This window comes from Mercenaria mercenaria, chromosome 6, assembly GCF_021730395.1.
Source record: "Mercenaria mercenaria strain notata chromosome 6, MADL_Memer_1, whole genome shotgun sequence".
Taxonomy (NCBI): domain Eukaryota; kingdom Metazoa; phylum Mollusca; class Bivalvia; order Venerida; family Veneridae; genus Mercenaria; species Mercenaria mercenaria.
In genome coordinates, this window is record NC_069366.1 from 67,275,407 (window position 1) to 67,289,461 (window position 14,055).

Consider the following 14,055-nt stretch of genomic DNA (forward strand, 5'->3'; position numbering starts at 1 on the left):
GGTGGTTGCGACATTTAGCGGCGTTGCGACATTTAACGTTGCCACAGTTCCAATCCAAGTCCTTTTAGGTGGCGCTCTAATTGTCTTAAACTGAAAAAGTATAACATCAGTATTGCTTACATACCATTTTGCATTGCATTTATAATCTTAGCAACAGCAACCACATACGTACACTTGTTCACAAATTATGCATACGGAGTATTTTCCCATGGTTATTTCTGCACTGTTGATGCAGATGCATGACAGCCGACATCTGTTTGTATTCGGTGTTTAAAGATCCATTAAATGCAAAAACAATGGTTGTATCAAAGACAATTTGAAAGAAAGTATGTACATATAAAAATATATTAAATAACTTAACACTTGCTCGGCTATCCTAAGGACATTTGACACTGGAAATAAATTTATGGCAAGGGTTTCCATGTGAGATCTTAACGACCAAATGTAAGGTAGAAAAAAGGGAAATAACTCAAATAAAAATCATCTTGTGTTGAAATCATTTGATGTCCATGTAAAGCTTATAGTTAGCAATAGCAAATGAAGGTAATGAAGCTATCAATTGGACCATAATGGGCTATTGGTATTTTGCGGAACAGAATGGAACGGAACAGAACAATGTTTGGGGCACCCTATGGGGTATAACTGCAGTGTTACAAAATATGCTTTGAAAATTACGAAATTATTAGTTTAGAATAACAACTATTGAACTAAATTCCATAATAGCATCAATTCACTCAATTAAATTATTTTAGTAGACTTGGTGAAAAAATGAATTTGTCTGGTTCCATTTCGTTCCGTTAAATACCATTACCTATATGGGTATTGGTACTTTTCGGAACGGAACCACAAACTTAAAGCTAGAATCACACTGCCCCGGATTGGCTTGCGAATGAGTTCCGGATTCCCATCCCCGAATTGCTCAGGATGTTTTAAGGAAATAAATGGGTTTGCAGAATTTGTTATGTTATAAATCTCTAAATCAATCGTGATAGAACCTTACTTAACCTTATTAGAACCGGAATAAAATCGTTATAGCTCGCATGTTTTCACCACAGTGATTGTCTTCCGGACTCTTACGATCTTTTAAGATCTGTTACGATCTTTTCAGAACTGTTACGGATTTATAACGGATTCCTTACGGATATATTATCCGTGGCAAAATTTGAGCATGTTCAAAACGTTGCACCCTTGGCCCCGGATGCCCCTCCCCCCATTTCTGAACGGATACACCAAATGACTTACGAATGAGTTGTGAGTTCTACGGATGCGTTGTGGGTGCTATCCGGAACTCACCCGCAAGCCCATCCGGTGCAGTGTAATTGTAGTTTTAAACAGATTTCAAATTCATCTGCAATCTCAGTGGAATGACCGGCTGCACTAGCGGATCCAGGTGGGGTGCACCCGGTGTCCCCCACCCCACAATAAAATATGTCAAAAGTTATTGCCCCATATGGTTATGGGACGATCTGTGTATGAAAAGAATTGGAACAACTGCCTTACCCTTGCATGGTCGTAAGAGGCGACTATTAGGGTCCTAACACTTGGTTTTGCAGTAACTCTGTGATTCAAGCAGGTATGCAAATTTTGATTCCACACCTCAGGTTTTTATTTCGATGTAAATGAGATGTGGAACCAAAATTTTTAGTCCTGTTTGGCGCCATATAACCTAATACTGTGTTGGTGCGCCGTAAAACCAAATAAATAAATTAATATGAAAAAACAAACTATAAAACTGAATTCTATAATAGCATTAATTCACTCAATTATATTATTTTAGTAGTCTTATTGAAAAAATGAATTTGTTTGGTTCCGTTCCATTCCGTTAAATACCATTACCTATATGGGTATTGGTACTTCGCGGAACGGAACGGAACCACTTAAAACAGATTTCACATTCATCTGTGGTGGGGTGCACCCAGTGTCCCCCACCCCACAATTAAATATGTCAATCCCATGTTTTTACAGATTGTTTACTGTGTACTACTGTTTAGCAGTCGAGGAGCAGGTAATCCAGACTACAAACGTTCGAGCCACCCCACTCAGCCTCAAACAGTAAATCCTGGAACCGCCCCTGGCGTGTAATTTTCCAACAATATCAGTAAAAAAAAAAACAAAAACAAAACAAAGAAAATATCAAACAGGGAATGCCATGTTCCAAAAACGCAGCCTCCCCAAAACGAAACCCACAGCACGCAGACGTGCACACTACAAACACACACACACACACACGCACTCGCATACAAAGCAAACACACGAGGACAAAACGAACAAATAAAGGAACACAGTGGGGCAAAGCCATGGAACGGTCAGTGGCAAAAACACCACTGGGGAGCTTAAACCGGTTTATGGTGCGCATCCCTGAAAATGCCCTATTGGCTAATACATTACATCCGTTATGAATTAAAACTAGTATACTGAGTGAAATAATATCATGAATTCACTTATATAATATTGCTAGAATAGTCTCGTTTTTTAATAATTGAATTTGTCTTGTTCCATTCCATTCCGTTAAATACCATTACCTGTATGGGTATTGGTATTTCGAAGGATCTTCATCAAACTTGGTCTGTAGACATATAGAAAAAACAGGTAAGCGACTTTGGCCAATTTGTTTGGCTGTTGTTTTTGTTGGGTTTAACGTCACACTGACACAATTATTGATCATATGGTGACTTTGGTGGTGGAGGAAGACCCCAGGTGCCTCTCCATGCATTTTTTCATCACATGCGGGAGCCTGGGTAGAACTATCGGCCTTCCATAAGGCAATCGAATGGCTTCCTCACATGAAGAATTCAACGCCCAAAGTGAGGCTCGAACCCACATCTGTGAGGCTCAAGTGATTTCAATTCAGCGGCCTTTACCACTCGCCAACAGACGCCCCCAAGGTCGATTTGGGCCTCTTGTTTGAAAAGTCTCATTCATCATGTTCGTTCCATTCCGTTGAATACCATTTACTATATGGGTATTGATATTTTGCGGAACGGAACTATAAAACAGTTATCACATTCATGCAAGCTAGACCTCATTACAACGATTTCCTGTTACTTTCTAACATTACCGACAAACTTGACCCATAGATCGATGCATATTTCCGAACTATATATTACATATGAGGTATAGCTGCAGTGCTGCAAAATATGGCTTGAGAACTGAAACCCTCAATTACTGAAAAAAACCTATTATATGGAGATTCATAATATCATAAATTCACTTGATTAAATTATCTTAAAAGTCTTATTAAAATAAATTCATCATGTTCCGTTCCGTTAAATACCATTACCTATATCGGTATTGGTACCTTGTGGAACGGAACGGAACCAAGTAAAAAAAAAAGAAATCGCAATTATCCACAACTTCATAACAATGATTTGCTGTAACTTGCCACCATTACTGACCAATTTTTGCCCCTGGAAAACGCCCTATAGATCTATACATATGTCTGTACTACAAACCACCTATGGTGTACGTATAACTGCAATGTTACAAAACATGGCTTGAAAATAACGAAACCATCAATTATTGATGAATATTAGTGTTATGTGTTCAATATCATGAATTCACTTAATTATCTATATTATATGAAGAGTCAATACAATTATATAAATGAAGTTATCCTGTTCCATTCCGTCCTGTTAAATACCATTACCTATATGGGTATTGGTATTTTGCGGAACGAAACGGAAAGAACTAAAAAAAAAAGGTTCTGATTCAACCGTGACCTCAGTATAATTATTTGCTGTAATTTTTCAAAATTATCGACAAACTTTTTCACCTGAAAACGCCCTATTGATTGATGCATATTTCTGTACTACAAATCACCAATATATATATGGTGTATAGCTGCAATGTTACAAAATATGACTTGAAAATTACGAAACCATCAGTTAGGAATAAAAACTATTGTACGTAATTCCATAATATCATCAATTCACTTAATTAAATTATATTTATAGTCTCATTAAAACAAATTCATCATGTTCCGTTCCGTTAAATACTATTACCTATATGGGTATTGGTACTTTGCGGAACGGAACGGAACCAACTAAAAAAAAGATCCAACACTGTTGGCAAAGTTTTACCCCTTATTACGCTCTACAGATGGAAATATATTTCTGTACTACAAATCACCATAGCTGATAAGGCATGTTTTTGTTGGGTTTAACTTTATACCAACACAAGTTTAGGTCTTATGACGACTTTCCAGCTTTTGATGCTGGAAGAAGATTCTAGATGCCCCTTCGTACCTTATTTCATCACGGGCGAGCACCTGGCAGAGATGTAAATAAACCCTGAAAATAGGCAGGGGGTCAAGGGGGCAGCCTAAGTCCTTTTGTCAGTCGAGGGCATTGCCCTGTCACTGTGGGGGTCAGGGGGTCGAGCCCCGTGGTACCAGAGGAAAATAACAATTTTAACAAGCCGAGAACTTTATTTCCTTAAAAGAAAATTTAGCATTTCAGAACTATCTTCATGACAAAATTTTAGACTTTTTTTATTGTGAATCTCCTTCAAGAGTTTCTTTACTGTACTGCCGTAATGAATTTTGTCATTGCAGTAAATGCAAAACATTTCCATCAACGTCTGTTTTAGAAATGTAACCTGGTAAAAACATTTCAGTCACTGTCCTTTTCTGTCAGCCCCACCCATCGTTTTGACCCAGGTCCTTGGTAGAACCATCGACCACATTCATCGGCGACCTCATTACAAATGGCTCTAACTTTCCAACGCTAAGTAGTATTTGTTTAAGCTAGTTTTTTTATATTTAACTTTTTGTACAAATACTTACAATACCATAATATTTAATTTCATTTCAGTTACTCATTAGAGCGCCTTCATTTTAGGCCAAATATCAACAAATACATTTTAAATAAATGGCAGTCTTCATGGAACAATGCTTCGTTCAATAAACTTCGTGATATTAAACCTACTCTAGGTGAATGGTACCAAGGAAACAGATCTGTTCGCAGGGAGGAAGTTGTTCTTTCTCGTTGTCGAATAGGTCATACTCGGTTGACTCATTCGTATCTTCTGAACAATGAAGATCAACCTGAATGTGTACCATGTCAAACACCGCTTACTATTAAACATATTTAAATTGACTGTGTAGACTTCGATCCACAGCGCAATTCATACTACAATGTTGAATCGTTAAAAGAGTTGTTTGAGCAAATTCCTGTCGACAAAATTTTGCAATTTTTGAAACAAATAGGCATATATCATAAAATCTGAACCTTATTTGTTTTTTATTCACAATTTATACACATTTTTAGCTCACCTGTCACAAAGTGACAAGGTGAGCTTTTGTGATCGCGCGGCGTCCGTCGTCCGTGCGTGCGTGCGTGCGTCCGTAAACTTTTGCTTGTGACCACTCTAGAGGTTACATTTTTCGTGGGATCTTGATGAAAGTTGGTCAGAATGTTTATCTTGATGATATCTAGGTCAAGTTCGAAACTGGGTCACGTGCCATCAAAAATTAGGTTAGTAGGTCTAAAAATAGAAAAACTTTGTGACCTCTCTAGAGGTCATATATTTCACAAGATCTTCATGAAAATTGGTCAGAATGTTCACCTTGATGATATCTAGGTCAAGTTCGAAACTGGGTCACGTGCCATCAAAAACTAGGTCAGTAGGTCTAAAAATAGAAAAACCTTGTGACCTCTCTAGAGGCCATATATTTCACAAGATCTTCATGAAAATTGGTCAGAACGTTCACCTTGATGATATCTAGGTCAAGTTCGAAACTGGGTCACGTGCCGTCAAAAACAAGGTCAGTAGGTCTAAAAATAGAAAAACCTTGTGACCTCTCTAGAGGCCATTTATTTCATAAGATCTTCATGAAAATTGGTCAGAACGTTCACCTTGATGATATCTAGGTCAAGTTCGAAACTGGGTCACGTGCCCTCAAAAACTAGGTCAGTAGGTCAAATAATAGAAAAACCTTGTGACCTCTCTAAAGGCCATATTTTTCATGGGATCTGTATGAAAGTTGGACTGAATGTTCATCTTGATGATATCTAGGTCAAGTTCAAAACTGGGTCATGTGCGGTCAAAAACTAGGTCAGTAGGTCTAAAAAGAGAAAACCCTTGTGACCTCTCTAGAGGCCATATATTTCAAAAGATCTTCATGAAAATTGGTCAGAACATTCACCTTGATGATATCTAGGTCAAGTTCGAAAGTGGGTCACGTGCCGTCAAAAACTAGGTCAGTAGGTCTAAAAATAGAAAAACCTTGTGACCTCTCTAGAGGCAATATATTTCACAAGATCTTCATGAAAATTGGACAGAACATTTACCTTGATGATATCTAGGTCAAGTTCGAAACTGGGTCACGTGCCGTCAAAAACTAGGTCAGTAGGTCAAATAATAGAAAAACCTTGTGACCTCTCTAAAGGCCATATTTTTCATGGGATCTGTATGAAAGTTGGTCTGAATGTTCATCTTGATGATATCTAGGTCAAGTTCGAAACTGGGTCATGTGCGGTCAAAAACTAGGTCAGTAGTTCTAAAAATAGAAAAACTTTGTGACCTCTCTAGAGGCCATATATTTCATCAGATCTTCATGAAAATTGGTCAGAATGTTCACCTTGATGATATCTAGATCAAGTTTGAAAGTGGGTCACGTGCCGTCAAAAACTAGGTCAGTTGGTCAAATAATAGAAAAACCTTGTGACCTTTCTAAAGGCCATATTTTTCATGGGATCTGTTTAAAAATTTGTCTGAATGTTTATCTTGATGATATCTAGGTCAAGTTCGAAACAGGGTCATGTGCGGTCAAAAACTAGGTCAGTAGGTCTAAAAATAGAAAAACCTTGTGACCTCTGTAGAGGCCATACTTGTGAATGGATCTCCATAAAAATTGGTCAGAATGTTCATCTTGATGATATCTAGGTCAAGTTTGAAACTGGGTCACGTGCCGTAAAAAACTAGGTCAGTAGGTCAAATAATAAAAAAACCTTGTGACCTCTCTAGAGGCCATACTTTTCATGGGATCTGTATGAAAGTTGGTCTGAATGTTCATCTTGATGATATCTAGGTCAAGCTTGAAACTGGGTCAACTGCGGTCAAAAACTAGGTCAGTGGGTCTAAAATTATTAAAATCTTTTGACCTCTTTAGAGGCCATGTTTTTCAATGGATCTTCATGAAAATTGATCTGAATGTTCACCTTGATGATATCTAGGTCAGTTTCGAAACTGGGTCACGTGCGGTCAAAAACTAGGCCAGTAGGTATAAAAATAGAAAAACCTTGTGACCTCTCTAGAGGCCATATTTTTCATGAGATCTTCATGAAAATTAGTGAGAATGTTCACCTTGATGATATCTAGGTAAAGGTCAAAACAGGGTCACTTACTTTCGAAAACTAGGTCAATAGGTCAAATAATAGAAAAACCTTGTGACCTCTCTAGAGACCATATTTTTCAATGGATCTTCATGAAAATTGGTCAGAATTTTTATCTTGATAATATCTAGGTCGATTTCAAAACTGGGTCACATGAGCTGAAAAACTAGGTCACTATGTCAAATAATAGAAAAAACGACGTCATACTCAAAACTGGGTCATGTGGGAAGAGGTGAGCGATTCAGGACCATCATGGTCCTCTTGTTATGTTTGCAACTGATTTTTAACACTATATATGTATATACCTTTTTCACTTTAATAGTTTTATATAATTTTTATGCTTTACAATTAACGTAATTCATTTAACTTTTTCTCGGCGATATATGACCTTTTCGTGTCGGTTCGCCGTAAAACCCAACTCATTCATTCATTAGCATTTTTCTTTTTCTTGATATTCAGGCTACTTTTCACAAATAAACAGTATTATTATCATCTATAAAAGGAAAGGAAAGACGAAATGGGAGTCCGTATAATTAATGCAAGAATTTTACAGGATAAAATATTTTCATGATCACCTCAAATAAAAACCAACCTTATGAAAAGATTGCTATGATGTAATTATGATCATATGAATTGACAATGATAAAAATATCATTTCATCAGTGATATGTGATTGAAATTTTAATTAAAAACATTTAAATTGTAAAGGTATCCGGATAAGAAAATTTTGATTCATCAAAAGCTTTTAAAACTCGATTTGTAACATTTAGTGTTAAAATAACATTTTGCTTCAAGGCTTTCTTTCGATTTTATTAAATGAAAGTTCATTTTTGAGTACAGGCTATGAAATGGACTAAGGCAGTCTGGCATTGTGGAAACTTTGACTTGCAGCAATTAAAACAAATGTATTTACAATATGTAACAGTACAGAAAAAATAAAAATTTAAGACACCGGTCACATTTTAGGTTTACCAGACCACTATCGCATTTGCATTGCTTAGTTAATCAAGTATGATATGTTGCGCAACAGAACATCTGGTTGTATATATCCCTATGGATAGCACACACTGCATGCAGTTGAATTGTGTAAACTCGCAATTCTGTGATCAAAAGTATTCAATAATTTCCGAAAAAGTCAACGTTTTAGGATATATTTTTAGGATAGAAATATGATGATTTACTTAAACATCCAGTTCATTTTCTTTCATTTCTTTTTATCATGAAGTTGTTTTTTATAGCTGACCCTTATACAGGCGCGGATACCTGCTGTGTTAACAGAAGTTTTATCATATTGTCATGCTGACAGCTACTATACTTAACACTTTGCTATTAATCAGAAACACATTACACCCTTATATATAATTAGCCAACATGCTATATGATATTTTACTTTAAAATCAAAATTATATACTGTAATATTAAAATCTATTTTAAATAAAAAGATATCAAGTTAAAAGATATATCATGTCAAGCCATTGTTCACATTTAAACTTAGAATAGTTTTGACAACTATTTGTTCGACTGTATGATAATTACAATTAAACACTCGAATCAATAGAATATTTTATATACTTCCAGTAGTGCTAAATTTATGTGTTAGTCCATTATATCATATAACAATCTGGTAATACATAAACATTATGTACGTAAAATTAATACAGTCGTATGTTGATACAGCTGTGATTTATTCTGTTATGCACGGATCCGATTCTGATAAATAGTAATGGAAGTGAAAACCCTGTAAAAACAGTTTAGAATTCTGATTTTGTTTAATTTCTATACTGAATCTGCACGTTATACTATTTTTATTTCGCACGCACTAATTTCACTTTTACAAAAATGCAACCGATATATTATGTCAGTCACAGTGAAGCGTGGATGTACAATTTACAAAACTATAAACTGTAATTTTTGACATTTTAAATCTGTTATATTCTAAGACCGAATATTTCAATACGTGGTTGAGACAATTTACATTTTTTGACTGTAACAATGACACATGACTGACTTACCGAAATACATAGTAAATTTTGACACCATTTTTTTTTTTTTACATATTAAAATAAACGATATGTAACGAAAAATGGGATAAAGGTAATATTTTATCTTTTATTTTTGAAACAGCCAAAATACTTAAGCTTTACAATGGTATTCCAGCTATAATAGTTCTAATATCTTTGCCTCTACTACGGAATACTTCAAGCAAGACCGAGAATCTTATCGGCTAAGCGAACATAACTCGGACATTTTGGGCAGAGTGGCTAAAGTGCAATTTTAGCCGTTTTTGAATGCAAATGGAAGCAAGATGCTATTGAATTACTTTAAATATTTTTATATCATCATTTTCTTTGTTATACTTTCACGTCATAACAGTGATCAAAATTGTTTCAGAGGAGAAACAGTATTAAATGTCCTTTAAAGTAAGCGAAAAACGTGTTTTGCTTGCATTTTATATAGGTTATATAGAGAAATACTATGGTTGGTTTCAAACGAAATTGGAAGCAAGAAGAAATAGTGTTACATTAATAAAAAATACACCAGTGGAAAGATAAGAAAATGAATTTTATGGTAGGAACAGTGATAAATTTAAATATCAGAACAGAAAATAAGAATGGTCGAAACAAAATTTAATCCTTCTATATTTCAATGTAAATCTCAGGTCTGTCTGATATCAGAAAGTCTCTGCGGCGGCTGTTCTCGCACCCCGCTGCGGATGGCTTGATAAGACGCCTAAGAAGAAAAAAGTTGGGTATGAGTACAGAACAGATCAACAAGGTGTGTTGCAACCTTGACCAATGTTTAAAACTTAATTCTTCTGTACATTTGTATGTAGGAACGGATCTGTGGCCTAGTGGTTTAAACACTGGGCTCTAGTTAGGACACCAGCTCCTCCCTAACATTACAATCTTTCCGATGATACTTTAAACCGAAGTTCTGTGTATTTTTGCTTTACACCTGGCATAAAAAGGATTCTTGGATGCTTGTAATCCTGGGGCATCTTCTGTACTTCTTGCACTATCCGTCTAAATCTATACTGATAAATGTCGTACATATAGAAAATCGGTGGTGACAGTAATGAAACGTAATACTCTGTCAAGTATTATGAAATACTCTGTCTAGTATTATGAATTTGTTAGTAGAGAGTTGTAAAAGTGAAACACCAAGAGGGATGGAATTGTGTTAAATATTACAAAGAGGAATTACTCCAAAATACTGATGCATGAGTCATGTTACTTCTGTCCGACAATCCTTATTATCATCTATGTTTCAAGTTCAGATTGTGATGTTTAAAACACATGTCATATTTACAAAAATCTATCTTGTTCAGTTCCGTTCCTTTAATTCCATGACGTATATGGGTATTGTTTTTCTTCCGTACGGAACATTACTCTAAGTGCCGTATGGTGGCTGTAAAAAGTCACCCCGTACTTGGATTCAGTGTTGTTATATTTTCTAGGCCTTTAGGATCATGGAGTCCATTCAGTATGTGTAATAGAGTTCCGCTTAAGCCGGTGCTAGGGGCGTGAGATGTGTTGCAAATTTATTACTCATCATGAACAGAATCTATCAAACGAGTCTGCTATTTTTCTTTTTTGGTTGCATTTTATGCTCCCAAGGTATCTGTTTACAGATTTTATCATCATAACTGTTGATGGCTGTGTCATATTTCTCACTTGTATTTGTAGCTGATAATGATTAAAGCCTTTAAGTTAATGCATGCAAACACATTTATGGAAAACAGGATGGGGAGACAACTACTTATCAGATAAAATGTGTTCTATATTTCATATAAAATTCAGCTACTTCAGATCAACTTTCATGCAGTTTCTAGATTTTCACTCTGTCGTACACCAACTGTCCACAAGATATCTATATATTTGCTTCAAGAAAACGAAACGAAAAGAAAAAGGGGTGTTGAATAGTATGCAGTGAAATGAAAGTAAACTAAAATCAGGTACCCTCATAATGCCGCATTTCAGAAAGCGGTCCGCAGAATAAACACCCTACGTTCGTTTCAAGTAAACAACTCGAAAACATGCGAATATTAGCAAGAAAAATGTCTTATTTTATGTAAAATTTATTCCACGAGTGAAATAATGCCCATTTGGTCCCGGTTTACGCGCAAATGGAAAAAGTGGGATCTATTTATTAGGGACTTTTTTCAACTATACCATGGAAGCACATTGTTTACCCAATTACTGCTATAACATAACCTAAACAGCCATCACGAAGAACACGACTGTCTCTCATGGGACTCAAGCTCTTATCTAATCCAGAAATAAATCTGTTGCCAAGGTCATGCTTTGGTTACTTTTTCACAATGACATGTTATTAGCGATTTAACATTTGGTCATAAAGGGAACAAAATAGTTTTAAAGATTCATTATTGTTCAATCAATATGTATGCACTATAATCAATCAAATTGCATTGTCGACAGTGCAATGATTTCATATAAGACAAAAAAAGGCATAACGTTTGTTAAATCCAAGACTAGAACTGTTGGCAGACGTAATTACACCCCCTAACGCTGCCTTCCTGTACACAACAAATTCTAAGTCAAAAGGGACCATAACTCTGCCAATGTTTCCTACAAAATTTCAATGAATACAAGCCAGTGGTTGCTGACGAATACTCTGGACAAGAAGTGGTGCTACTGTATACTTATGTTGAATAATGAAAGGAAAATAATTCAGCGGTAAATCATCCGGCCGGAATATGAAGACAACATGCGCAACCCCTCTTGGCAGAGAGGCTTACTATAAAGTTTTGATGAATTCTAGGGAGTTGTTAATGAGGAATACTCCAGACAAGAAATGCAGACAAATTCAGGTACGTTTCTAATATTTACTATGCTTCTTCTTAGAGCTTATCTCTGTATTACAAGGCGCTTCTCAAACGAATTTGAAGTTTTCTGATTTTATATTCTAATATGATTGTTTTACATATTTACTGACATTCTCTTCTTACGTTTTCAGAGATGGCAAGAGTGACCATACAGTCCGAGCAGGACATAGATGTGATAGACGTCGTAGAAGACGCGGAGATACAACTCGATGACTCTGAAGCTGCTAATATGGACGCTTTGAGGAGTATATTGGGAACATTTGTTGAGGAAACCTTTTCGAAGGCAGAACAATTAATCAATCGGCGGGTTCAAGAGGCTCTTGAAGAATTCAAGAAATGTAGGATTTGTTTGGAAAAGGAGAAAGATGTAACATTAGTGCCATGTGGACTGTGTAATCAGAATGTTTTTTAATACATGGAATCTGAATTGTCCATTCTGCAGGGGTGATATTCATTTCATTTCGAGATTGAGATTCACCGATTTACAATCAAACACAAAATAAACAATGTTATCAAATGTAAAATGTCTTAGTCTTTATTTTCACGGAAATGTACCAGAATAAGAAGATTAAAACTTCATCGAAGTTATCTTATAAGTCTTGATCTCCTTGTCAATTCATCACATGCTATGTTTTGAAATTAATGTTAACGCTTTTCCCTTTATGAACAAAAATAATACGACGTAACAAATTTGATACAGTTCTCAACAAGGTCGATTCTATTTTGAACTTGATTACGCCTTTCTGTTTCTTTTGCTCGTTCCAACAGAAACGAGAAAGGGCATCATGCGAGTTGAATATGTTTAGGAGCAGAACGAAGCTTGGAGATAATTCCTTTGTCTTCATCCATTCGCAATCTAGCTGTGTAACTTGAAACTTTTCATCCCATCTCGATTTTCCAATTGACAATGCTACTATTTCAGTGCTATTCTTTCTCAAGCAAAATTCGCTCGTTTTGACAAGAACAGTTTGAAAAAATTCGACTTCTTTATAAAAATCATCCTCAAAATATTCATATATTTCAAAATCAAGGAAACTGGTGTTTCTGAATTTCGCTTTTTCTGTAGAGTTCAGAACCGTATGTTCGTGTTTATGTGAGTTGATTTTGAAGTAGACGATATCATGAAATGACCAGTTCAGAACTCTTTTCAGCATGACGAGAGATTCGTCAAAGTTTTCCATGATAAGAACAAGCAGAAAGTCTGAGTTCAATTGGTCTAGGTATTTCCTGATTTGAGATTTACATGTATTTCTTGGTTCAATGTCACCATGAAACCCAAAATCTTTGCCCATAGAATTTCTCGTGTGAGAGAAAAATGCTGTATCATACTTTTCCGGATAGTTTACTAGATCGTGTATGAAATTGGCATGCGGTATTGCCTTCAAGTAGCCTACGTTGAAAACGTCTCGGTAGTAGAATGCCGAACTGATCATTCTTTATACTGGGTTTCGGACGATTCCAATGTATACCGAATCTGCTGGTAAAAGGCTGTCAAACCATTGTTTTTGGTATACAGTGTGACATGCAAAGATATCGTAATGTTCTCCTGCTTTCAATGGAATTTTCTGTGACGCTGTATTGAGACAGTTTCCTGACTTCGGTAGTTGAATATTCAAGTTATGTCTCATCCCGAATCGAAAAAGCAAATTTTGCAAAGTAGTTGATCCTGCCTTGTGTTCGTTGTTCCTTGTGTTCGTTGTTCGTTTTGTCCTGATGTGTAAACTTTGAGTGTGTGTGTGTGGTGCACGCGTTTGCGTGCTGGGGGTTCGTTTTTGGGAGGCTGCGCTTTTGGTGCGTGGCACTCCGTTTGATATTTTTCTTTGTTTTTGTGTACCTTCAGAAAGGCAACATGAGTTGTAACGTTTTTATGATGGC

The 14,055-nt window shown here is 36.0% G+C and overlaps 1 protein-coding gene across 1 annotated transcript; it reads right to left on the minus strand.

Moving 5' to 3' along the window:
* Positions 1–12,806: 12,806 nt before the first annotated feature.
* On the minus strand, positions 12,807–13,613 carry LOC128558068 (galactose-3-O-sulfotransferase 2-like). The gene has a single exon (XM_053546869.1). The coding sequence runs from the start codon at positions 13,611–13,613 to the stop codon at positions 12,807–12,809; it is 807 nt and encodes a 268-aa protein (XP_053402844.1).
* Positions 13,614–14,055: the final 442 nt, after the last annotated feature.